Here is a 27,279-nt window from a genome sequence, read left to right on the forward strand (position 1 = left end):
TGCTTTTTCTTTGCCTTTAATTGTACTTTGCTGGAACTGTGCCCTTTGTGGATTTTTTGAACTTACCCTGCAGTTTGAAAGTTTGGTTTTGTATGATATGGAGTAGAAGATATTGCTGATACAAGACTGTATTGTCAAGATATGATTTGAGAAAGTGGAGTTTTTTTGAATCCATGAAGCCAAACTGAGGTTTTTTTCCTCCACTTTCTTCTCTTTTTCCTGTCTTTTTTGTTGTTTTTTTGATGTGTGGATGTACTGTAGATTGTCATTCTTTTTGAATATTTTGTATCACTGTATGCTATGCACTCAGTGCAGGAGGGTTCATTATAATAAGTTGCTTTAGAGCAGGGTTGCCCAAAAGGTCAATCACAATAGAACAGTAGATCGCAAAGACAACACTTCCCCGATGCCAGGCCAGGCGTGGACAAGCCTTCCCCCTCCCCTCCCGGTGTCAATTCTGACATCGGAGAGGAAGTTCCAGGCCAGCCAATCGCTGCCTGGCTGGTCTGGAACTTCCTCTCCATCGGCAGAATTGAGATCGGAGGGAAGGCTTGAGGGCCCGGCGCTTGTACGTACCTGGCCTGGCATTGGGGGAGCAGAGAGAAATCTGCGGTGGCTTGGGGGGAGGGGCAGAAACACAGACAGAAAGAAAGGGGGCAGGGAGAGAGAAAGAAAGACAGACAGAAGGAAAGAAATAAAGGGGGCAGGGATAAAGAAAGAAAGAAAGAAAGAAAGAAAGGGGGCAGGGAGAAAAAAAGACAGAAAGAAAGAAAGGGGGGGCAGGGAGAGAGGAAAAAAAAGTTAGATTCATGGAGGGACAGAGAAAGATGTTGGTTGGGGAATGTAATGAGGTCTGGAGGAGAGGAAGCATGCAGGAGGCAGAAATAAATAAATAAATATTGGATTTACAGTCAGAAGAAGGAAGTGCAACTAGAGACTCATGAAATCACCAGACAGCAAAGATAGGAAAAATGATTTTATTTTAAATTTAGAGATCAAAATGTGTCCATTTTGAGAATTTATATCTGCTGTCTATATTTTGCACTATGGCCCCCTTTTACTAAATTGCGATAGCGTTTTTAAATGCAGGGAGCCTATGAGCGTCGGGAGCAGCGCAGGTCATTCAGCGCAGCTCCCTGTGCTAAAACCGCTATCACAGTTTAGTAAAAGGGGAGAGGGTCTATTTTTGTATAGTTGTTACTGAGGTGACATTGCATATTTTAAAGTCATCTGCCTTGACCTCTTTGAAAAAAACCCAGAATATAAATGATAATTAACATTTTCTCTGTGTACAGTATGCTTTGTGTTTTTAAAAATTTTATTGTTGGTAGATCATTTTGACTTGGTCATTTTAAAAGTAGCTTGCAAGCCAAAAAAGTGTAGGCACCCCTGCTTTGGAGTATGAGGTTTGGATATTTAATGATTTAACATACTCTCTCCCTTTACTGTGGTAGTTGAACTCACCCATTATTATACTGTTGCCCAATTCACCAGCTTTCCTAATCTACAAAAACATTCCTTCAGCTGTCTGCTCATTTTGTCTATGGGGACTGTTCAAGTCAAGCTGGAAGACTTGAACATCTGGGCCAAAAGAATTGCCAGAATGGATTCTCTCTCCCACATGACTGGCCCAGTTACCTCAAGCCCCACCTGTGGGCGGGGTTTGAGGCACCTGAGCCAATCAAGCCCTAAGGCCCACCATTTTGAGAATTGCAGGCCTGCTGGATGGACGGGCTTGGGAACTGTCCATCCGGCCACCTTTTTTATAGGTCGGGGGGTGTGTGGAGGGTTGGCGGGGGGTGTCGCGGGTCGGTGGATGAGGAGGAGGTGTTTGGTGGGCCAATCGGGGGGGGGCAGTCGTGGGGGGACTGCGTCAGGGAAGGAGGGCCTGGGCTCCCTCCTGCCCCGATGTTGTCGGGGGGGGGGGGGTCGCAGCTCGCCGGGGCAGGAGGGCTTGGGCTACCTCCTGTCCGGATCGTTGTCAGTGGGGGTGGATTCTGTAACCGGTGTTGTTTTTTACAGACACCGGTTACAGAATTCAGCTATTAGGCAAAGGACTGGCCCCTCTTTCGCCTAAAAGCCCTTGTTTTGGGAATTTGGAACTTAGGCTTTTTTTAGGTTGATTATATGGTGTAAGTTTAGATGTAGTGGTGGTCAGGGCGTTTAAACAGCTGAACATAGAGGCAGGCCATTATCAAAAAAAGCTCTCTTTTTGGACGTTTTTTTTTTATAATGGACATTTTCCCTGCTTCTACTTTCAACGTTTAGGGCCTTAGGCCAAAAGGGGACTTAAGACGTTTTTTTAAAATTATGCCCCTCCACATGTTACGATTCAACAGTATCCTTCAATGATACTCTACCAAACCATCTGCTCCTGGGCAGCTGTCAGCTTCCCCCCCCCCATCTTAATTTAAAAACTGCTCTCTCTCCCTTTTAAACATTAGCACCAGCAACCTGGTTCCATACCGGTTAAGGTGGAGTCCATCCTTTCGAAATAGGTTCCCCCTTTCCTAGCAGGTAGCCCAGTTCCTAACAAATCTAAATCCCTCAACCCTGTACCTTCATCTCAACCACACATTGAGACTTGGGAGATCTGCCTGCCTTTTGGGTCCTGCATGTGGAATGGGGAACATTTTTGAAAATGCTACCCTGGAGGATCTGGATTTCAGCTTTCTACCTAAGAACCTAAATTTGGTTTCCAGAACTTCCCTCCCACATTTTCCTATTGATTAGTAACTACATGCACCAAGAGATCCAGCTCCTCCCCAGCACTATCTAATATCCTATATAAGTGAAGCGTGAGGTCTGCCACTCTAGCACCAGGCAGGCAAGTGACCAGGCGATCCTCACGCCCACCAGCCACCCAGCTATCTACACATGCCTAATGATTAATGATCACTATTTCCCAGGTGGGCACCCACTCGAACATTAGAGATCCTCTCCCCATTTGTGAGGACCAGATCTAGTATTGCTTTTTCCCTCGTGGGTTCCATCACCATTTGTCTGAGCAGAGCCTGTTGAAAGGCATCCACAATCTCCCTATTTCTTTCTGATTCCACAGACGGAACATTCCCGTCCACATCCAGCTGATTGAAGTCACCCAACAGCAGCACCTCCTCTTTCTTTCCAAACTTTTGGATATCTGCAATCAGATCTTTATCAATTTGCTGCAATTGAGTCGGAGGTCTGTAGATTACCGTATTTTCACGTAGATAACGCGCACCCGTGTAAAACGCACACATGGGTATAGCGCGCGAAAAACACAAATTTATGTACAGAAATTTTTATATACCGCGCACACCCGTATACCGCGCATGCTGCCCGACTCTCCCGTCACCGCCCGACTCTCCTTTCGCCCGCCCCGACTCTCCTCTGGCCACCCCGACTCTCCTCTCCCCCTTGAAGTCCTGTCCCCACCCTGAAAGCCTGATGCCCCCCCGACGTCCGATTCACCCCCCCCCCGCAGGACCGCTCGCACCCCCACCCCGAAGGACCGCTCGCACACACTCCCACCCGCACCCGCACCCCCACCCTGAAGGACCGCTCGCACCCCCACAGCCTCCCGACCCCCCTCCATCATGTAGAAGCTCCTACCGGTGTCCTGCTGCTTCCTCTTGGCGGTCCCGACTCCCCGACACGATCGGGGCAAGAGGGAGCTCAAACCCTCTTGCCCCAGCCAACTGCGGCACCCCCGACACGATCGGGGCAAAAGGGAGCCCAAGCCCTCTTGCCCCGCCGACTCCCCAAGTCCCCGACAATATCGGGCCAGGAGGGAGCCCAAGTCCTCTTGGCCCTGGCGACCCCCCCCGCTAGTTGTTCGGGCCAGGAGGGAGCCCAAACCCTCCTGCTCTCGACGCAAACCCCCCTCCCCCCAACGACCGCCCCCCAAGAACCTCCGACCGCCCCCCCAGCCGACCCGCGACCCCCTGGCCTACCCCCACGACACCCCCACCCCCCTTCCCCGTACCTTTGTGTAGTTGGCCGGACAGACGGGAGCCAAATCCGCCTGTCCGGCAGGCAGCCAACGACGGAATGAGGCCGGATTGGCCCATCCGTCCCAAAGCTCCGCCTGGGAGGCGGGGCCTTGGGCACATGGTCGGGTTGGGCCCATGTGCCTCAGGCCCCGCCCCCAGGTGGGACCTAAGGCTCCCGGGCCTATTCTGATTGACTCAGGCGCCTTAGGCCCCACCAGTAGGCGGAGCTTTGGGACGGATGGGCCAATCCGGCCTCATTCCGTTGTTGGCTGCCTGCCGGACAGGCGGGTTTGGCTCCCGTCTGTCCGGCCAACTACACAAAGGTACGGGAAAGGGGGATGGGGGTGTCATGGGGGTCGGCCAGGGGGGTCGCGGGTCGGCTGGGGGGCGGTCGGAGGTTCTTGGGGGGGGCGGTCGTTGGGGGGAGGGGGGTTTGCTTTGAGGGCAGGAGGCCCTGGGATCCCTCCTGCCCGTAATGTAGTGTGGGTTGGGGGTAGGGGGTCGCCGTGGCCAGGAGGGTTTGGGCTCCCTCCTGGCCCAAACAACTAGCGGGGGGGGGGGGGGCCCCAGGGTCAGGAGGACTTGGGCTCCCTCCTGGCCCGATATTGTCGGGGAGTTGGGGAGTCAGCGGGGCAAGAGGGCTTGGGCTCCCTTTTGCCCCGATCGTGTCGGGGAGTCGGGGGGGCAAGAGGGCTTGAGCTCCCTCTTGCCCCGATCGTGTCAGGGGTGCCGCGGTTGGCTGGGGCAAGAGGCTTGAGCTCCCTCTTGCCCCGATCGTATCGGGTGTCAGGACCGCCAAGAGGAAGCAGCAGGACACCGGTAGGAGCTTCTACATGATGGGGGGGTCGGGAGGCTGTGGGGGTGCGAGCGGTCCTTCAGGGTGGGGGTGCGGGTGCGTGCGAGCGGTCCTTCGGGGTGGGGGTGCGAGCGGTCCCGCAGGGGGGGGTGAATCGGAAGTCGGGGGGGGAACTATGTAAAAAAAATTTTGTACAACGCACTCACGCGTATAATGCGCAAGGGTATGTGCGGTACGTAAAAACCACATATAATGCGCGCGTTATATGCGAGAAAATATTGTACACTAGAGAATGACACGGGGAAAAAATTTGTCCCCATTACAGCCCCGTCCCCGCGACCACTGTCCCCGCAGCATCCATACAAGCTTCAGTACTGCAATATTTAGCTTATTTCTTCCTTATAAATCAAAGTTCTGACTGCTGAACTAGAAAAAGAGGATGGCAACAATATTATTAGGGACTTCACCTTGAAAAAGCATGGTGATAATTTGTCCCTGATTCTGACCACAATAAAAAAGCTAAGTACTAGCAATAATTTCTTAATATTTAGGAAATTTACTAGTATGGTTAAATATATATAAAAGTTACACTTAACTTAATGAAATATTGAACTAAAATAAATATATAAAGATCCTATGATGACAGAACACATAAAGCTCTGTGTAGTGAAAATCTATTTAACACAGAGTGGTGTTTCTGAGGATCAAAAGATTCTGGAAAGGTGATACTGTTGGGGGATATTTGAATTTAATGCATTTCATGAATCTTGCTTGTGAAGTATACAAGAACTATAACCAGAGTTGAAACTTAACTGGCCGCTGGCCTGAATATACCTTTATTTTGTTTTGAAGCCATTCTGACTGGGTGTCTGTTTTGGAAAGACTGCCTCTCTTACCTGTACTTGCTGTGTTAGGCAGTTGCCTAGTCCTGATAAAAGTCCTGAGGGGGACCCTCAAGCTTTAGAGGTCACGCTGGGGAGCGTATTTGTCATGGCCCAAACGCACTAATCAAGCCGGTTAGGTGCCTAGGGGTGACAGAAGTGAGTTGCTAATATTGTTTATTTTGCTATCTGTACTACCATTACATCTTGTCTTTTGCTGGGGGTGGCCTCCATAATTGTATTTCCTACATACGCCACCCCCACCTTCTAGTTTAAATGAGTAGAAACATATTGTCTAAATTTCTCAGCAAGGATTCTTTTTCCTGCTATTGTAAGATGTAACCCATCATATAGTCTCTTGTCTTTCCATGTCACCTATGTACTTAAAGCCTTCTTGACGACACCAGATTTTGAGCCATCTATTAAAGTCCTCTGTGCATTTTACTCTTTGCTCTCCCTGTCCATATGCAGGCAGTACTTCTGAAAAAGCTACAGTCTTTACAAAAGGTTTCAAGCTCTCACCAAACTCCCGAAAAGCTTTCTGCGCTGCAAGTGTAGAGTTGTTTGCCGGGTCATTTGTTACCAGATGGATAATAACGTCAGTGTTAAAATCCTTAGTTTCTTCCTTAATTATAGTCAGTATTTGCCTGGTAGCTGAGAACCTGGAAGACATTTCACTATTTTGGCCTCCTCGCCCTATGTTCCAAGGTTAATGCCTCTGATGATGGAATCCCCAACAGCCATAGTTTTCTGTTTTGGGCTTTTTGGGCTTAGGATGAGCTTTCTCTCTCGAGTTACCTTCATTGGTTCCAGTCCCACCTCACTTCTGTTTTCTTGAGTATCGCAGTGCACTAGTGGAGCGAAGGAATTCTGTAGAGGTAATATTTGTGAAGGTTGATGTTTCTGTATTACATGTCGCAGTCTTCCTGAGCCTACTGTGACCCATTTATTCCTGGGTGGTTTTCTTCTTTGAGATAGAGGTGGTAAATTGGTATGATTTTGTGGCATGATGGAAACTGCTTTAATTGTATTCAATTCCTGTTTAAGTTTGCAGAGCTCATCCTTAATACTAGCAAGTTGAAGACAGATGGGGCAAGCCTTAAGCCGCCAAATAGTGTGTCTTGGAATTAAAGCACCACAGTGATTGCATTGAATAAAGGTCATCTTGATTGGTTGGGAAGTGAATTGATTTGAGTAGTCTTGATTATTTGGTTCTCTATATATGAGCAGTGATCCCTGGGAAGGGTGGGACTATAAGTCTTACCCTTTTTCCTATGAGGAGGAAGAGAAAATAAGAAATAGCAGAGGAAAGAGAATTTTTTTTTTTTTTTTTTAAAGTATGAAACAGTTAGGGAGGAGAAGAGAAATTAAGCAGATATAATGCTAAAAATCAGTGTTAAGAGCAGAATATGAAATTTTGAGTAACTTAGCTTTCAGAAGTTTTCAGGGCAGTCTTATTCTCAGCACTGTCCCAGTGAGGAGGCAGACAACAATTCACAGGTTGCTGTGAGAACTATCTTTAATGCTGAGCCTCTACAACCTCTCTCTTAGAACCAGGTTTTCTGAGGGTTAGGCACTAGGCCAGCATTCCTCCCTTCAAGGGTCACCTGTGGAGTCTGATCTCTAAGAAAGTCCTCAGAGTTTGAACATCAGTTGCTATTTCAGAATCAGCCCACAGTGACCCACACAGTCTTAGCAACCATGTTTTGTGCATCTAGACCTAGGACACCTTGGATCCTAAGTAAATTGTAATATGGTTTCCATTAGATGCTCTCAGCTGGCAGGCTAGGTCAGCCTGGCTCTCCTGTACCTCTTAATCCAGCATTTCTCCCGCTTCTCCCTGTCAGCAGCGGAACATGCTTTAAACAGCCTTTCTCTGCCTGTTTGCATTGCTATTAATCAGCCACTGCAGGGTAAGATTGTTCATTCAGCCCCTAAGGACTGAGCTGCAGAGTCCAGTAAATTCTGGGAAAGCGATAATGGTTACTGTGGATGGGTAGACTGGATGGGTCATTTGGCCTTTACCTGCCATCATGTTTCTGTGTTTCCCATTTTACCTTTTAACAGTGCTAAGGTGAACATAAGAATTGTTGGGTCAGACCAGTGGTCCATCATGCCCAGCAGTCTGCTCATGCAGCAGCCCTCTGGTCAAAGACCAGCCCCTGACTGAGACTATCCCTATCAGCGTACGTCCTTGTTCAGCAGGAACTTGTCTAACTTTGTCTTGAATCCCTGGAGGGTGTTTTCCTCTATGACAGATTCTGGAAGAGCATTCCAGTTTTCCACCACTCTCTGTGTGAAGAAGAACTTCCTTATGTTTGTACAGAATCTATCCCCTTTCAACTTTAGAGAGTGCCCTCTCGTTTTCCCTACCTTGGAGAGGGTGAACAACCTGTCCTTATCTACTAAGTCTATCCCCTTCAGTACTTTGAATGTTTCGATCATGTCCCCTCTCAATCTCCTCTGTTCGATGGAGAAGAGGCCCAGTTTCTCTAATCTTTCGCTGTACGGCAGCTCCTCCAACCCCTTAAGCATCTTAGTCGCTCTCCTCTGGACCCTTTCGAGTAGTACCATGTCCTTCTTCATGTACGGTGACCAGTGCTGGACGCAGTACTCCAGGTGAGGGCGCACCATGGCCCGGTACAGCGGCATGATAACCTTCTCTGATCTGTTCGTGATCCCCTTCTTTATCATTCCTAGCATGCTGTTTGCCCTTTTTGCTATCGCCGCACATTGCATGGACGGCTTCATCAACTTGTCGATCAGAACTCCCCAAGTCCCTTTCCTGGGAGGTCTCTCCAAGTACCGCCCCGGACATCCTGTATTCGTGCATGAGATTTTTATTACCGACATGCATCACTTTACACTTTTCCACGTTGAACCTCATCTGCCATGTCGATGCCCATTCCTCGAGCCTGATTATATCACGTTGCAAATCTTCGCAATTCCGCTGCATCTTCACTACTCTGAATAACTTCGTATCGTCCGCAAATTTAATCACCTCGCTCGTCGTACCTATGTGTACCTATATTTCCTTGTGTTTCATTATCCCTTGACTGGCTTGCCACCTATCCCCACCCTCATGATCACTTAGGCTCCAGTTACAGTGAAGGACAGCAACTCCTTTTCCCCTCCCCCTCAACTGTCAGATAGGCAAATCAGCTTCCCAGGGCAACTACCCACTCCTTACTTTAAGCTGGCTCTGCATAAACTTGGGGTTTAACCAGGAAAAGTCTCACCCAGCTCTTCCTGACAGCATTGACACCTTAAGTTGTCACAATGAAAAACTAAGAAATGCAGGTCCCATGAGCTGATGAGCAGCAAGGCACCAACATGCGCACAGTATGGGCTGTTTTAAAGAGACAGCAATAAACTTATTGACTATCCATGCTGGGTTCCATGCAATGACATAAGGAAGGGGGGGGGGGAGACCGCCCCAGGCGCTGACTTTGTGGGAGTGCTGGCACCTCTCTGCTTTTCCATGCCATGCTCGTGCCCTCCCTTCCTTGTCCTTTAAATCTTCACCAGCGTGAGCAGTTTTCTCAGTTATAGGTCCCACATTGTGGAACTGTCTTCCATTAAACATGAGACTAGAATCAAATACCACTAAATTCAAATCTGACTTTAAAACCTTTCTTTTTAGAGATGCTTTCATTGTATAGATTGATTATGACATCAGCTAACTTTATGAATATCTGTACCCTACTATGTTTTTCCCTGTCCCGTCCATTTTTTTATTTTTTGAAACAGGTTTTCCTCCTGTCTCCTGTGAAGTCTCCCCTTCTGTCTTAAAAGACTTTGTGTTAACCTCCTGTGTAAGTATATATTTTCTTTCTTTTTTTTTATGTTTTAATGTAAACCGCTCAGGTTGTTATAAGCGAATATTAAGCACCAATAAACTTGAAAATACTCTGGTTTGCTGCTCATGCCGTCTGGTTTCCCTCTTAAATCCTTTCTGGAAAAGCCTATGCCGATGTGAGTTGCAGGCCAGAGAAGCTGCTCATGTTGGCAAAGATTTAAAGCGGTATGGGTGTGGGAAGGGAGGGTGCGAGTGTGGCATAGGAGATGCGGAAGGAATGGTGGATGGGGTGGAGAGGAGGACACCACTCTGGGCACCTCCTACCCTTGCTACACCACTGGTTCCATGGATGATGTCACCCAATAAGATGTGATAATATGAGGCCTGTTTGTTCTCGGAGAATAGTGCTTACTGCAATTTAGTAATAGAGCCCCTGAATGTTTCTATCATTTCCCATTTTCCTTTCCTTTGGCAGACTTATTTGAGTCTCAAGCCTTTTTCAAGTGGACTAACGTGGCTACCACACCATTTTATATAAACCTCTCTTTGAAAGGTTTGTGTTCCAGGCCTTTCAGAACTGTTTCGCCTTCTCAACTTTCTTACAAAGGAATGCCAGTGGAGATATTCAAAGAGGACTGGAGTCTGACTAATGATTAGGGATATGCATTTATTAGCATACATTCAAGAACCCTTTTACAAAGCCATGGTAGTGATTAGAGAATGACACGGTGGCTGTTACCCGTGGCTAGCCCCTGGTAACCCTCCGAAACAGTGAGAGGTGAAAAAGTGCTCACTGCGGGTAAGGGGACAAGGCCATCCACCGCCCTGTGGAGCGGTGAATGGCCTTGTCTCCGCAATTAAGGGAGGGAACATATGCGGTCACCGATCGCGCTTGGCCCACTCCCTCCTTCCTACCTACCGGCTGCTTCTTTCTCCCTCCTCCTTACCTTTATTCAAGCTGACGGAGCCTGCCTAAAGTCATGTGCATCTGCAGGTAGAAGTTGCGTTAGAGGAGAAGCTTCCGCCCACAGATGCACGTAATTTCAGGCAGGCTCCGGCGGCTTGAACAAATTCCACTGTAATATAAAACGTGCCACGAAGGTAAGAGGGAGGGAGGGAGATGCTCAGACCGCGCGAGGGGTGTTGAAGGGTGGTGGAAAGAACAGATGCTGACGGGGTGGTGGAGAGAGGGAAGGGGGTGGTAAGGAACAGACACTGAAGGGAAATGGTGAAGAGAGAGTGGGGAGAAGACCCTGAAGAGAAATTGGAAAGAGAGGAGAGAAAATGCTGGAAGGGAAGAAGACAGAGATGCCAGACTATAGGGGGAGTGGAGGGAAGAAGATGGGTACCAGACCAATTGGGGGGGGGGGTGGAGGGAGAGATGGAAGGGAGAGGCACAGTAACAGAGCAAATGGAAGAGTCAGAGAGAAGGCAGACAGTGTATGGAAGGAACTGAATGAGGAGTCAACAAAGGTAGAAACAAATTTCTATTTCTTTTCTTTTTTTTTGCTTTAGAATAAAGTAGTATATTAGTTGTGTTGATAAAAAATTTATAAACAAAGCCCTGCCAGCTGAACATCTCTTTCTCTAGTTCAGCAGCCAGAACTTTGATTTATAAAATGACTTTGATTTATAAAACAACAATTGTGGGGAAACCAAGATGGCGTCAGGGATAGACATGTTGTGAGAGGCTCCCCTCCCATTGGCGTTTTTTGCTTTTCTTCTTCGAGATTTTCTTACCAGTTTTTGCATTGCAGGAATGCCGAAGCGTAGGGGGAAACAGAGGAGCGATCTCCCGGCTTCCTCTGCCTCGTCGGTAACACGCCAGACAGCAATAACAGCTTTTGCTGTTCCCTTTGGTTTGGGTGAATCCGTGCTCCGAGGGGGGCAGACCTCGGAGCTGGACAGTGATTTTTCGCTGAGCCAGCTTGGCCCTGTGATCCCTCCCCGTCCCGGGATGATGTCAGGCAGTCCCGTGGGGCAACGGGAGACGTCGGGGAATGAATCTCTGCTGGACCCGATGGTGCTGCCTTTGACCCCGGAGGTGGTTCAAGCTATGCCGGGTTACCATCAAACGGCAGAGGGAGGAGGAGGCATTCAGGGAGCAACGAGTGTGGGAAATGGAGTATCTTCTCCACTTCAACCTCTGAAACCCCTGATTAAGCCGAAAGTGGTGGATATGGAGGCTTTGTGGGGAGCCATGGAGAGCCTTCATCAGGTATGCTCCCAATTTATTTCTTCAACTCAACAAACTGCTGTTCAAATTAAAAAATGTGAAGAGAAAATTCAACAACAAGCAACTAGAATGGATAGTATTGAGAAAACAGTCTCTGAAATAAAACTTGCATCAAATTCTCAAATGAAAGGAAAAAACTTAATGATCAGGAAAATTGAAAATTTAGAAAATGCAAATAGAAATTTGATCTGAGATTTCTTAATTTTCCTGTATCCAGAATATTATCTCCTAGAGAACTTTTTCATTCTTTTTTTACCTCAGTTTTAAAATTTTCAGAGACTAATATGCCACCATTACAAAAACTATACTATTTTAATATAGTCGAAGAGGATAAGGATAAGTCAACTACTCATCCCGGAGAATTAGACCTCAGTGGGATGCTGGAATCTTCACGGATTGAAATTTCAGCGAGAGCTACTTTGTTAGTGACTTTTGTTTTCTTACAAGATAAAGAAGCTCTTCTTCGTCTTTTTTATAGAATTGAAAGTGTTGAATTCTACAATCACAAAATTGCAATTTTTCCTGATGTTTCAAAGTGGACGCAGCTTAGACGTTAAAAATTTGACATTTCGTCAGTCAGTTTTGGCCTTGGGAGCAACCTTTCAACTTAGGTTTCTTTGTAAATGCTGTATTACCTATCAAACAAATAAGTATATTTTTTATGATCCAGAACAATTGCAATTTTTATTGGAAGGAAAGGCTGCCATTAAGGTTCCCGACCCCTCTATAATTTCAACCACTTAAGCCTTAATGTAATTAACCAAAGAACCCTGTATATTTGAGGCATATGTTAATATGACCGAGTATAGTTTTTCTTTAATTCAACTTCCCTTGATTGTGTATGGTTTCACTCTCCCCTAATGTGGACTATGATCATTGTACTGGGAATTTATGACTTGATAATAATTTCTTGAGTATATTTAGTTGCCTGTATCAAAGTGTTTTTTTTTTTTTTTTATCTTTGATGTGAAAATGAATAAAATAGATTTAAATAAATAAAATAACAATTGTACAGAATATTGTTTCTTTTTATACTTTAAGAAAATACGTTCAGTATAAAACTATTCGAGGCTTATGTGGATGGGATCAGATGTAGAGAATGACAAGTTGGGGTTTCTTTCTTTCTTTGCTCCGGAGTCCAGCTGAGCTGATTGCAAGGGAATCCACGATCAGCTGAGCCGGCAAGACTCCGGGAAGCTGCAGGCTCAGCTGTTTGTGGCTTCCCTTGCGATCAGTTCAACCAGACTCCGGAGCAAAGAACCCGGTTGAGTATGCAGTTCTTTCTCCTGTATATCCATTAGGGATACCGTAAAAAGCTTTACCTGTTTGCAGTCCTGAAAGACTTAGAGCAGGGGTGCACGTTTTGTGCACCCCTGCTCTAAGTGTAATTATTAAGATAAAAGAAAATAGGCTTCGTGTAGTTATTAGTTAATTTTTCTGTCTCTCTGGGCTGTGCCTGTGCTAGGTAAAATCATATTTCAAAGAAGGAATAAGCTAAATATTGCAGTACTTGGGAGAGGGAGGGGGGCAGTTTCGGTCTATTTTTGAGTCTTTGTGATCTACGCGAAGAACCATGCGATAGACTTTCTTATTACTTGTTTTTTCACTTGAGCTATGTTTACGAATGTTTTTTTTTGTATTAAGCAACTTCTAAATAAAAAATATTTTCAAAAAAAATATATATATATTGCAGTACTGAGGCTTGTATGGATGCTGTGAGGGATGGTGGTCACGGGGACGGGGCGGGGACAGGGACGATGGTCATGGGGACGGGGCAGTGATGGGGACAAATATTTTCCCCATGTCACTCTCTAGTAGTGATACTGCCAATGTACCGGAGCCCAGTCCAGCATCGCTACCAAGGCATTGTAAAAGAGGCCATCAGTTTGTTAACATGCCTTTAAAATGCTAGCGTATGAAAAATCAATTTAATGTCCATCAACCTTTGTAGGAGGCATAATATTGGAGTTCATATACCTAAAAAAAATACAAAAGGGAAGTGGTAATTTTTGCAAACTAAACAAAACCAGCATTAGGTCATTTGTTACCTGAAATGCTGCTCTGCAGATCCTGTCTGTGCCAAAGGTATTGTTAGTGTAGAAGTACAGTCTTCAATAATGCCAGCTATAACAGAGAGAACAAACAACATTATACAATGTATCATTGACAAATTATATTTCTAACTATTTCTTAATAATTTAAAGAAATTAATTTAAATTTGTTAACTTTGGAAATAACAAAGTGCATTCTTGAGGTAGGGTTTAAAGATGGCCAGATAATACTGATATTCAATGTTATCTGGTTCTTTCTATTCAGGAAGGTCAGATTGCATAAAAAACTGTCCTAAGCCTACTCAGAGAAGTAAAATTTTTTAAAAACCCAAAAACAACGCTTTAATGGCTTAGCATCAGCTATCTCATCCCTTCTGTTCTCTCCCCCAAGTGGCTCCTTTTTTGCCCACCCCCAACAAACACACAGTTCCTACCTTAAAAAATACATATGTAGATGTTTAATTAATTATTTTATTTATTATTTAATTCAATTTTTCCCTGTCTGTTCTGGTGGGCTCATAATCTAGCTCCACTGGCTAAAAATTGAGCATCGGGCATTTTTAAAATTTGTCTGTCTCTTCTATAAAGCACTATATGGCTTATTGCTTGATTACTTCACCAATCATTTCTTACTTTCCAGACCCAGGCAGACCTCTCGACCCCAGTCACTCTTTTCCTTCCCATCTGTTAAAGATTTCTCACATAAGAGATTCATCAATAAATTCTTATCCTACCAAGCAGCTTCTAAAGATCCAGAATGGAGTCATCTGGTCCTTTCTTTTACATCATACATGCATTTTAGCAAGCTCCTGAAAACTCACCTCTTCCCCAAACCTGACAACCAGTTTTAAATTAACCCTTGTTGACCCAAGACTAGTCAAGGCCATCCTCCCTCTTCTCCTAGCTCACCTTCCAGCCCTCCTAAGGGCTCAGCAGACCAGGCCGTCCCCTAAAAAAAAAAAAAAAGCTTACTCCTATCGGCTCCTTAGCCGGCGCCCCTACCCTACTTACCTTTCTCTTACTATTTCTTTTATCTAGCAGCTTCAGATTAGTCCCTGTTCCATTAATTTTCATCATGAAGCCACCCCCTTGGTTCCTTTTTGTCTTACTCTGTTCATTTCTCAATACTACTCACTGCACAAAACCTCTCTCCCGCAATATATTTGACTCCACTAGTGATAGTGAGATCTGCCCTGGCCTCAGAATCCCCGTGCTGGTGCGCTCCAGAAATTATCCCTTTAAAAAAAAACCCATCCCGATGAATCTGATTTTACCTATCACTCTCCCATGCACAATGTGCATAGTCGATTGGACTACTTGTTGGCGGTCCCGTCCCTCCTGCCTGGAGTTAAGCAAGTGATGATTGAAGATGGTGTTCTCTCTGACCATCACTTGGTATGGATGGAGCTCCTTGATCCGCAGGTATCACGGAGGCCGTTGTCTGGCTGGAGAATGAATCCCACCTTATATGACGATGTTGATTTCAAGATATTCTTGGAAGAACAATGGGGATTCTTATCTCGCGGACAACCCCTCCTCTGATGTTTCTGAGGTGACATTATGGGAAGCTAGTAAAGCTGTTCTCAGGGGTAAGATTATTGCTTACACGACACACAAGCGGAAGGTCCAGGACCAAACACTGCTGGATTTGGCTTGCACATTGGGGCAGGTAAGGGGGGAATTGCATCATTCTGGGTCTGCGGAACTTAAGACTCGATATCTGGGGCTGAGACGCCAAATCAATGAGTTGCTGGCTCAAAGGGCTTTACGGGACATCCAGATGTATAAATATCGTATGCATCGTTGGGGAAACAAAGCGGGGAAACTACTGGCTTCCCTGGTCGCCCAGAGAGCCCGCAAGCGTCCTATCTCTAAAATCTGTACTCCAGATGGCTCGCAGGCGACCTCGTTGTCGGATATCCAACAAAGTTTTGTAACATTCTATCAGGCCCTGTATGATCAGGGGGACTGTGACACTGAGCAGCGAGATGCCTTTTTTAGAGACCTTTCTCTTCCTGCTTTGACGCAAGACCAGCGGGATCAGCTTAATTTACCGGTGCAGGCAGTGGAAATTCAGAAGGCTATTAGGGCGCTAAAATTGGCAAAAGCACCTGGCCCTGATGGCCTAAACCCTGAATACTATAAACTGCTAGGGGATAGGATATTGGGCCCCTTCCGAGATCTATGTCAGGCCCTTTGTGGGGGGAATTTGCCTCCGCATAGACTTACCCATGCGCATATCATTGTACTTCCGAAACCCAGTAGACCGGATTACCAGTTGGGATCCTACCGACCAATTTCCCTGTTAAATCAAGACATTAAACTATTTGCTGCTATTCTGGCTGCCAGGCTTGGTAGGGTTTTGCCCTCTCTGGTCCACCCGGACCAGGTAGGTTTCGTTCCGGGCTGTTTTTCCTCCGCGAATGTTTTACGTGCATTGTCGGTGTTGCAGAACCCTGCCCTGTTGAAGGGACATCCTGGCCAGGAAAATGCCCTCATTGCCAGTCTTGACGCCGAAAAGGCATTTGATAAGGTTCTATGGGACTACCTGTTTTGGGTCCTGCCACAGCTGGGCATTTTGGGGAGTTTCCTGGCTGGAATTCGTTCTCTTTACGCCCAGCCGATTGCTCAGATTTTGGTGAATAGTGCACTTTCCTCCACCTTTTCCCTAGCGCGGGGCACGCGACAGGGGTGCCCGCTTTCGCCTATGCTATTTGTGTTGGCACTGGAACCTTTAGCTGCCAAGATCCGGCAGCATCAGCCCTTACCGGGTATCCATTTGGAGTCCCAGGAATTCAGAATCAATTTGTTCGCGGATGATATGCTCATTTTTTTGGGTGATGCGGTTACGGGAGTTCCAGTACTGATAGAGCTTATTCGTAATTTTGGTGCGTTTTCTGGCTTGCGGATTAACTTTGATAAATCTGAGGCTCTGGCACTTCATCCGCATTGCACTCTCCGGGATGATCCTGCTTTTCCGTTACAATGGTCTCGGGGCTCGATTAAATACCTGGGGGTTTATTTGCATGCGGATCCTCGGGTGGTCTATCAGAAAAATGTGGTGGATAAATTAGATGCTATCCGAGGGTTATGTCGGAGGTGGATGGACTATCCGATATCGTTTCTTGGGCGCATTGCTCTTATTAAGATGGTCCTCCTGCAGAAGTTGCTGTATCCTATGCAAATGGCACCCTTATGGATAAAAAACGCGGAGGTGCAGATCTACAAAGGTATTGTTTCTTCTTTCATTTGGCGTTCACGGAGGGCGAGAATTGGATATTGTAAATTGATTAGGGAGCGAGCCCAAGGGGGCGTGAATCTGCCTGATCTGCGTCTTTACAACGTGGCGGCTCTGCTCCGATGGGTGCATGAGGTGAACTCGGGTGCGTCCAAGTTTGCCCCACCCGGGTTCTGGAAAGAGCTGGCAGCTCCGGCGTCGGTGTTTAATGTTTTGTGGAGAGGAGCTGGGGCTTGTGTTTCTCTGCTTCAACCCTTGCGAAGTGCGTGGTGCTGGTGGCGTAGGGAAGTGGGGGGTTCGTTAGGCCCCTCTCCCTTTGTGGAGTTTGTAGCTAATCCTAACTTCCCCGCTGGTGTGCATGCCTTCTTTGTGAGGGCTAGCAAAACCGGGTGTCGGTTTGTGGGCCAAGTCACTGAATTGGGGTCGGGGTTGTTTCCTAGTTTTCAGACTTGCCAAACTTCGTGGACTTGGAATGCGGGATCCTTATTGGCCTATTTGCAACTTCGAAGTTACTGTTTCTCACTTCGATCGAGGTCTGGGCAGGTGCCTGTTTTTTCCCTGTTGGATCGGGCTTTCCTTTCCCTCTCTCTAGAGTTTAACACATTATCGGACTGGTATAAATTGGGGAGGTCCTGGAGGCCTGCCGGGTTCTTGACGTCTCTGGCTGAGGCCTGGAGCTCTGAACTGGGTGAGGAAGTCACCGTTGATGACCTGACTCTGTGCTTTGAGGAGGGTGCTGGGGCTGCCCCTAATGTGCCTTTGCAAGAAATTCATCTTAAGTTATTGCATCGGGCTTACATTACCCGCAGTAAAGGGTGTGCAATGGGCCTGTGGCCGGATGTTTTTTGCCCACGCTGTCCGGCTTTCAGGGGTACGTTGGTGCATCATTTTTGGAATGCTCTTTTGTGGGTTCACTGTGGGTACAGGTGCTTAGGGCGGTGGAGGAGGTTTTGGGGCAGTCTTTGGAATGGTCTTATAGAACTCTGCTGCTTGGTGTCACGGGACCCCTAGTTGAGGCTGGCATTGCCGAGCCCTCGCGACGCTTTGTCCTGATCGCTCTGGGGCTTACCAAAAAGCTTATCTTGCAAACTTGGGTGGGTGAGGTGCGGCCTACGATCCAGCAGTGGCAGGCTTCTATGTCCCAGATGGCCAATTGGGAGCGCCAGCGCAAGAGGGGTGCCACTAGATGGCAGACGGTGGCTTATCTGGACTGTTGGAGATCTTTCTGATGTGGGTCATTTCCTAGGATGCAGGGGGATGGGTTGGGGGGGATGGGGGAGGTGGGCATTGGGGAGGTGGGGTATGGGAGGGGGGCCTTCTGTACCTCTGTGTTTTTGCAAAAATTGGACTCTGCATGGGAGATCTTTGTGTTTGACCTGATTGTCTTTTTGCCTGATGGCCTTGTTCATTTGTACTGTTGCTTTTTTTCCCTTTTTGAAGTGCTCCTGGCTTGATTGCTGTAAATTTCTCTTATGCTTTGTTCCTTTAATAAACATATATTCAAAAAAAAAGAATATATGCTAGTTACAGTCAATGATGAGCTCCACTATCACCCATTGGGTATTTTGTTACTATATCGCCCACCAATCCCTTGGAATAAATCCTCCGAACTTGTTTTTGAGACCATAAAAAGCGCTTTCCTAAAATTTCAAAGATTACTGATTATTGGTGATCTTAATCTCCACGTAGACAATAACACTAGTAAGGATGCGATTGAATTCAATAATTTTCTCACTTCTCTGGGCTTTCCCTCTCCCGAGTCCTCTCCAACCCAAGAAAAGGGGCATACTCTAGATTTCATCAGTTTCCTTGACCTTACTGATTACAAAACTTCAGCCGAAGGTGTTCGTTGGGAACAAGTCCCTTGGTCCGACCACTTTTTAGGTGCCTTCTGTCTCCCCATTTTCATGTCTCACCTTGGGGTTCAACCCTGTGCCTCTAAATCTATTACCTTCCGCAAAAAAATTGCGAGTGAACAGTTCTGGACCCAATTTCTTAATCAGTTTTCCATATGTCCTAAACCTGATTCTCGAGAAGCCAACTGGCACAACTGGGTAAACCTCTCTGAGACTATCTACTGCTCTCTTGCTCCTCTATCTACTAAGACTGTCTCCTACTCCTGTAAGGCCCCCTGGTATCTTCCATACCAAAGAGAACTGAAGCAGAAATGCCGAGTATTGGAGGGTAAATGGAAAAAAAATCTAAATCATCTGCGGATAGACAGTCTTGGAGGGACAGTATTAGGTTCTATAATACAGTATTAAAAAAAGCAAGGAAGAATTTCTGCGGTGATAAAATCATCAGATCCAATATCCAAAGCAGTATATTGTTTAACATCTGGTTCTCCCTAACCTCTAAAAATGACTCCTCTATACTCCCCTCCTCTCCAGCATCGGATGGCCTAGCAAAAATTTTCAATGAAAAGGTTGCTACTATAAGAAGCTCTTGTCCTTCAGCAGTCACTTATAATTCTCTGGTACCCAGCGACACTAACCCTATCCCAGTAGACAGATTCTGGACAGTCTTTGAGCATGTATCCGAAGCCAAGGTTTCAAAATTGTGCCACAATTTAAGATCTTGCAAATGTGCCTGGACCCGTTTCCTTCTTACCTATACGAGAAAATTCCCACGCAAGCTATTTCATCTCTCACCAGACTTATAAACTCTGCCTTACTATCAGGCCTATTTTCTGTAGAAATGGGACACATTGCCCTGACCCCATTACTGAAAAAAGCCAATCTAGACCAATCCTATAGCGAATGTACCTCTCCTGACTAAAATGCTAGAGTCTATCATATCTACTCAGCTCTCATCTTATTTAGAGAGATTCTCCATTCTTTTACCTTGCCAATATGGCTTCAGATCCAATTTCAGCACCGAATCTCTACCGGCCTCATTAATTTCAAAGGTTCAACAACTACACTCTTGTAATAAGTTTGCTATCCTATTACAATTTGATCTATCTGCAGCCTTTGATGTTGTCCACCACGATATTCTAATTTACCAACTTTCTGCGATAGGCATTGATTCCACAGTCTTAGATTGGTTCTCAAAATTCTTACAATCTCACTCATACACTGTTATATGAATGGCACCATGTCTTCTCCTTGGAAGCCATTGTGCGGAGTCCCACAGGGATTGCTTCTGTCCCCTATTCTTTTCAACATCTATATGTCTACTTTGAAACTTTTCCAACTATCTCCCTACGAAACATTATACACATATGCAGATGACATCCTTGTCCTTCTCGAGATAGATTCAAATCTTACTAACCTCACTGAGAATATAACAGCAAGCATAACGAAACTCCAATCCTGGGTCCTCACTGTACAAATGAAGTTGAATGAGTCCAAAACTAAATTACTTTGGCTTGGTCTAAAATTAGATCAGCTACCCACACTCATTTCATTACCTTCTGGTCCCACACTGCAGATTGAATTCTCAAGCAAAGTTTTGGGCATCATTATTGACTCAACACTTTAATTTAATGACCATTTCAACTCTCTGGTAAAAAAAAAATGTTTTTTAGGCTCCACATGTTAAGAAAAGCGAGATCCTGTTTCCACCAACAACATTTTGCTGTCATTGTACAATCAATCATTCTTTCCAGGCTGGATTACTGCAACTCCATCTATCTAAGTCTAACCAAGAAAAGTCTTCAAAGACTTCAGTAGATCCAGAATACTGCGGCTAGGTTGATCTTCACAAAAAGTAAATTTGATCATGTTTTCCCACTTTTGTCAAAACTTCACTGGCTTCCAGTAATTTCTAGGGTTCACTTTAAGTGTGCCTGCCTAACATTCAAGATCTTACATGGCATTCTTCCTCCTCTAATTCCACTATCTTGGAATTCTACGAGACCTGACACTACCAGATCCATCCAAAAACTTAAACTATCTTTCCCCTCGCTAAAAGGCGTTACCTATGCTGGAAAATTAGGGAAATCTCTCTTCTTCAAAATCACCGAGCTTTGGAATAACCTTCCTGCCCTGCTGCAGAATCTGGGCTTCTTCCAATTATTCCGAAAGCATCTGAAAACTTGGCTATTCTCAAAAATGTAAATCTCGCTACCCTCTTTATAATCACTAATTCTTATTATGTTTTTCCTTCCTTATATTAAAGTTCCTATAAACCGTGCTGAGCTCTATCTCTTTGTAGAGGATGTGGTATGTAAACTTAAGGTTTTGTTTAGTTTAGTGAATAAAGAGCAGAACTCCCTTTCCCATCTCACTGCTGGAATTTCTTTTGAGTACAATCTCGAGCAGGGGGGGGAAGACAAATAAATTTGCATAAAGAACGGTTTGGTGTAAACAAAGTAAATAATTCTAGTAAATACTCTGGCGCCTGGCCGTGTAAGACTTTATAGCAGAGAGTGCCCAGTTTGAATAACATACGAACCTCAATGAAGTTCTCTGTAGTAAAATATAATATGATCTGATTTTTTCAAATCAAAGATCAAGCGTACTGCGACATTTTGAACTCTTTTAAGTCTAAGTACTTTTGGTCGATGTCCTGCAATATGAACTGAATTACAGTAATCTAAAATGCTAAATATTAGGGATTAGACAAGATGTCTGAACGTGGTTAAGACTGAGCCTTCTGTTGTCTCTGCTGCCTAGGACACCTTTGATGTAGAAGGATAAGTATATCTACGCTTAGAATAGCAGGAAGAGCATATGGAGGTATTTGGATATCTTTGGGATGACTGTGACTGAGAAAATTGTGTGCTGGTCAAGGTTGTCATGCAATCATTGTAGGTCTTGAACTTTTGCGTAGCCTCCTCAATGCGATCTCCAAATAGATCATCTCCTATATATGGGATACTATTGAAGTAAGAGAGGTGATGTCAAAGGCATCAAATATTGACCAAATCATGTATTTTTTAGTATCCAGGTAGATCATTGGTCAGAGGTTAAAAGGTTTTAAGGTGATCTGATGAAATATACTGCTCAAAAGATGATAGCCGTTGAATGACAGATTTCATATAAAATGTAGTATTCTGTTAGCGATCAGTAAGGGTGATTTTAAAGTTTTAAACTGATAGTACACTTTTTGACTGTCCATGCTGGGCTCCATGGATGACGTCAACCATATGTGAGAATATAATGCCTGCTTGTCCTCAAAGAATACAGGACTTTCCCTCATGCTAAGCCCAGATTTTCTTGCAACAGTATATTAAGGATTTTTTCTATTATGTTTTTGGATGTCACATGCTAATTTTTCCATTAGTATGTGAAACTTGCAAATAAATAATACTGGAGCACTTACCATGTCCTATTTAGAAGGCACCAAGTACCCCTGCATTATCTACGTTATCCAGTTAATATGTGCTAATGTGAATGTGCTAGCTGGATAGTATTTCCATGCCCCTTCCCCTCCTATGACATGCTCCCTCCTGAAAAACTTAAAAAATTAAAAAGCATAAATTTAGCACATGCTGACAGGCAAATTACCATAAAACGCTTTAATGCATTTTGCGGTAAGTTTTTTCTCCTGCATTACGTAGTTTAGTAAAAGGACGCCTTAGTTTTTTCATCTATGACCTTATTCTCCTAACTGTACTCCTTACCCTCTGGTTATCTAAGAGATAATGTAATGTAATGTAATGTAATTTATTTCTTATATACCGCTACATCCGTTAGGTTCTAAGCGGTTTACAGAAAATATACATTAAGATTAGAAATAAGAAAGGTACTTGGAAAATTCCCTTACTGTCCCGAAGGCTCACAATCTAACTAAAGTACCTGGAGGGTAATAGTGAAGTGAAAAGTAGAGTTAGAGGAAAAATAAAAATAAAATAAACATTTTAAAAAGACAGCATTGATCTAAATACTTTGGAAGGTAGAAGAGAGGAGAGAAAGGAATAGAAGCAGAATGGGTCAGCGTCAGTGATGAAGTGGAGCAAGTAAGTTTAGGAGGAGCGATTGACGTATCCAGAAAGGGCTTCTTCTGGCCGACAGTCCCAGGATGCCTATGTCCCCTCCCCTGCGATGTTCTCCCATCCATGCATTCCCTCCCAGACACACTGCCCGTGTCCCAGCCGCTCCAAGGAGGCTGCCCCAGATGAGGTCCACGGTGAATGCAGGATTCTCTCCTCTGCGGGAAAGCCGCCCGGAGCCGACAGTCGATCTTCTTAGCGGATTGCAGGGGGGGAAGAGTTCACACTCTTGGTAGGATCGGGTCTGAGTGCTCTCGGTGGTTGTGGCTGGTCTCATTGCTGCTTAGATGTAAAAGCAGTTGATCTCCACTGCTGCTGATATTTAAAAGCAGGCAGATTGATCTCTCCTATGGACTGCAGGGGGAGGAGTTCACGCTCCTGGCAGGATCGGGTCTGTGGGCTCTTGGTGGTTGCGGATGTACCCGCTGCTGCTTAGGTGTAAAAGCAGTTGTTTTCCCAATGCTGCTGATATTTAAAAGCAGGCAGATTGATCTCTCCAACAAATTGTATGGTGAAGAGCATACACGTCTGGCTGGATTGGGACAAAAGCTCTCGATAGTGGCGGCTGGTCTTGGTGCTGCTTCTCTACAGGTTTCTTGTTCTACCGTAAATGTACTTGAAAAACATTTTAAGAGCTTATGCTTCTTAACTGTTGATTCTGCTATAGTTAGTATTTATTTAAAAACAAAAACTCCTTACCGTTTAAATGCTTGCTAGCTCTCACACAATCAAAAACGACTTTTCTGTAAAGTAATGGGTTGTTCTGTTGCATTTCTGCTGCTTCCAGGTTAACAGGATTTTCCATTATTGGATTTGAAAGCATAACCTACATAAAGATATATAAAATTTTAATTATGTACTCAGATATTAGGAAGTCCACTAGAAGACAAAAGTTACTAGAACAAATATTAAAGTACAGAAGTTAGGAATCAAGGGGAATGTCTACCATATGTGCTACAATTGTTTTCATTCACCAGCATTCAGATTAAACCATTTTCTAAGATATTCTCAATATTGTGAAACATTATGGTTATAAATGATTCCTTTGAACAGCAAACTGGTTCACAGCAAACTGCCTTAAATACTGGTTTCAGTAGTACTTCACAGTACTTTGGGGGTGCCATTTATTGAATTTCTCCCATAAGGGAAGATTAGGTTCTTACCTAATCTTAATTCAAGTAAAAAGGCATATGAGTCTTGAATTAGTGGGCTATTCTCCTTTACTTGCGAGTTTGTAGAAGGCATCATCTACCTTTTTCTTTCAGCTCCAACTTCTGCATCTCTGGGCTGTGCCATAGCTCTTCAGTTCATATCAAAGCAGTTGACAATTCCTATGAGAAAAAAGGAGGCAGGGTATGGGGTACTCCCCAACCAAGCCATTTCTGTTCTGATCTGCAATACGTCAAAGGCAACAAAGTTAATGCCAATATAATCATAAGTGAAAACAAGCCATGCCGGAAGCCTAAAGATTCCAGGTCTTTCAGGGCAACCAGACCCTGCAAAAGCAGAGTTGGATGCAGTGGCAGTTTGAAAAATTTGCCCCTCTACAGACAAGAACATAAGAATTGCCGTTATTGGGTCAGACCAGTGGTCCATCGTGCCCAGCAGTCCACTCCTGCAGCGGCCCTTAGGACAAAGACCAGTGCCCTAACAGACCAGCCCTACCTGCCTACGTTCTGGTTCAGCAAGAACTTGTCTAACTTTGTCTTGAATCCCTGGAGCGTGTTTTCCCCTATAACAGCCTCCGGAAGACCGTTCCAGTTTTCCACCACTTTCTGGGTGAAGAAGAACTTCCTTACGTTTGTAACCCTCTATCTATACCCTTCTATCCCCCTTTTCCTTCAGAAAATTGTCCAAACCCTTCTTGAACTCCAATACCGTACCTTGTCCTATCACACCCTCTGGAAGCGCATTCCAGGAATCCACCACCCGTTGGGTGACGAAGAACTTCCTAGCATTGGTTCTGAATCTGTCCCTTCTTAATTTTTCCGAATGGCCTCTCGTTCTTGTAGTTTTCGAAAGTTTGAAGAATCTGTCCCTCTCCACTTTCTCTATGCCCTTCAAGATCTTGTAAGTCTCTATCATGTCTCCTCTAAGTCTCCGCTTCTCCAGGGAAAAGAGCCCCAGTTTCTCCAATCTTTCGGCGTTTGAAAGGTTTTCCATACCTTTTATCAAACGTGTCGCTCTCTTCTGAACCCTCTCGAGTATCGCCATATCCTTCTTTAGGTATGGAGACCAATATTGGGCGCAGTACTCCAGATGCAGGCGCACCATCGCCCGATACAATGGCAGGATAACTTCTTTTGTTCTGGTTGTAATACCCTTCTTGATTATGCCTAGCATTCTATTCGCTTTCTTAGTGGCCGCTGTGCACTGCACCGACAGCTTCATTGTCTTGTCGACTATTACCCCCAAGTCCCTTTCTTGGGTACTCTCACTCAATAACAACCCTCCCATCGTGTAGCTGTATCTCGGGTTTCTGTTTCCTACTGCAAGACTTTACATTTCTCTACATTGAACTTCATCTGCCATCTCATCGCCCACTCCCCTAGTTTGTTCAGGTCCCTTTGTAAACCTTCGCAGTCCTCTATAGTCCTAGCCCCACTAAATAGTTTAGTGTCGTCTGCGAATTTTATTACTTCGCACATCGTCCCTGTTTCTAGATAATTTATGAATACATTGAATAGCAGCGGTCTGAGCACTGACCTCTGTGGAACACCACTCATGACCCTCCTCCAGTCCATTTTTAAGCCTATCAATCTGCTTGCATACCTCTTCTAGACTGACCATCGACCCTGTCAGTTTCCCATCTTCGTTTTCCACATATAGCCTGTCGGCTTCCGGTATGCTGTGTATATCCTCTTTGGTAAATACAGATGCAAAAAATGTGTTCAGTTTGTCGGTGATGGCTTTGTCCTCCTTTATCACTCCCTTTATTCCATGGTCATCCAGCGGCCCAACTGCTTCCTTTGCGGGTTGTTTCCTCTTAATATATCAAAAGAACGGCTTGAAGTTTTTGCCTCCTTGGCTATTTTTTTCTCGTAGTCTCTTAACCCCTTATGGCATCTGCTTTGATACTGTTTGTGCTTTTTCCAGTTTTTGTCCGTTTTTGACCTTTTCCATTCCTTAAACGAAGTCTTCTCGTCTTTGATCGCTTCTTTCACCATTACAGTGAGCCACACCGGTTCTTTGTTCTTTTTCCTCTTGAATCCCTTGCCGATACGCAGTATATAAAGATTTTGCATTGAGTGACTGTGTCCTTAAAAAGGGACCATGCTTGTTCTAGCGTCTTTACAGTGCTTATCCTCTTCTTAATCTTCCCCACCATGAGTCTCATCGCTTCGGAATTCCCTTTTCGGAAGTTCAGCACCGTGCCCATCGTTCTGGATCAATGTTTCACCCCTGTGTCCAGGTCAAAGCGGATCATATTGCGATCACTGGTTCCCAGCATCCCCTCTACTTCTACACCTTGCACCGGTCCTCGTAGTCCATTTAAAATTAAGTCCAGAATTGAGTTTCCTCTCGTATTCTCCTTGAGAAGTTGTTCCAGGAAGCAATCGCCCTCAGCATCCAGGAACTAGGCCTCCCTACCGCTGCTGGAGGTGCCTAGGTTCCAGTCTATCCTTGGATAATTGAAGTCACCCATGATAACTGTGTTGCCTCCCTTGCAGTTGTGTTTAATCTCGTCCATTATTTCTCCATCCCTTTACTCTTCCCTTTGGGTGTCTGCATTGTCAACTAGTGTATGAGCAGAAAACTTGAAAACCACAGACTTGGTTGGTCCACAAGAACTAGCTGAGGTTTTATTAACTGGTTCATGACACTAAGAGGCTCTTTTACTAAGCTGTGGTAAAAGGTGGCCTTAGCCGCACCCTGTCCCACGTGATAAGGTCATTTTTACCACAGCAATTTAATGGCTGATTTTCCTATTTTTTTGACTTAATGGCTATGCATTCATTTTGCCATTAGCACACAGACACCTGCTTTGTAGGCAGTAAGGCTCAGATTCTATAAATGCCAAATGTTTGGCGTCTAGATTGGCATGCCTAGCCAATGTAGGTGTCTTAACTTAATTTTCTTAATTGGTTTAATTAGCACTGATAACTGAAAACACCCTTAAAAAAGCTATTTAAAAATTAAATTCGCTGGTAGGCACCTAACTCAGTAGGCATCTACAGTGAGGCACCTACCAGCAAGTAGGCATGGTTAGAGGCAAATTGTGGGCGTGGTTTGACTTAGGCACCCTCATTTAAGCCAAGAAAACCCTGGCCTTAAATGGGAATGCGCCTACAGTTTTCATGCCTATTGGTGCCTAAGACTGCAAAGTTAGGTGCCATTTATAGAATCAGGGCCTAAGGGCTGACAC

General features: G+C 45.0%; 1 protein-coding gene across 5 annotated transcripts in view; it reads right to left on the reverse strand.

Annotated features, from left to right (window-relative positions):
* The window catches only part of UBE2U (ubiquitin conjugating enzyme E2 U), a 355,232-nt gene that overhangs the window by 106,796 nt on the left and 221,157 nt on the right, over nt 1–27,279 (reverse strand). For all 5 annotated transcript variants that reach the window (XM_033918277.1, XM_033918287.1, XM_033918269.1 and 2 more), the window contains 2 exons: nt 23,613–23,739; nt 13,735–13,810 (listed from right to left, as the gene is read on the reverse strand). In XM_033918277.1, coding sequence (XP_033774168.1) covers nt 13,735–13,810; nt 23,613–23,739 — 203 coding nt within the window. The remainder of the gene's footprint in view (nt 1–13,734; nt 13,811–23,612; nt 23,740–27,279) is intronic.

Source organism: Geotrypetes seraphini, chromosome 1, assembly GCF_902459505.1.
Source record: "Geotrypetes seraphini chromosome 1, aGeoSer1.1, whole genome shotgun sequence".
Taxonomy (NCBI): domain Eukaryota; kingdom Metazoa; phylum Chordata; class Amphibia; order Gymnophiona; family Dermophiidae; genus Geotrypetes; species Geotrypetes seraphini.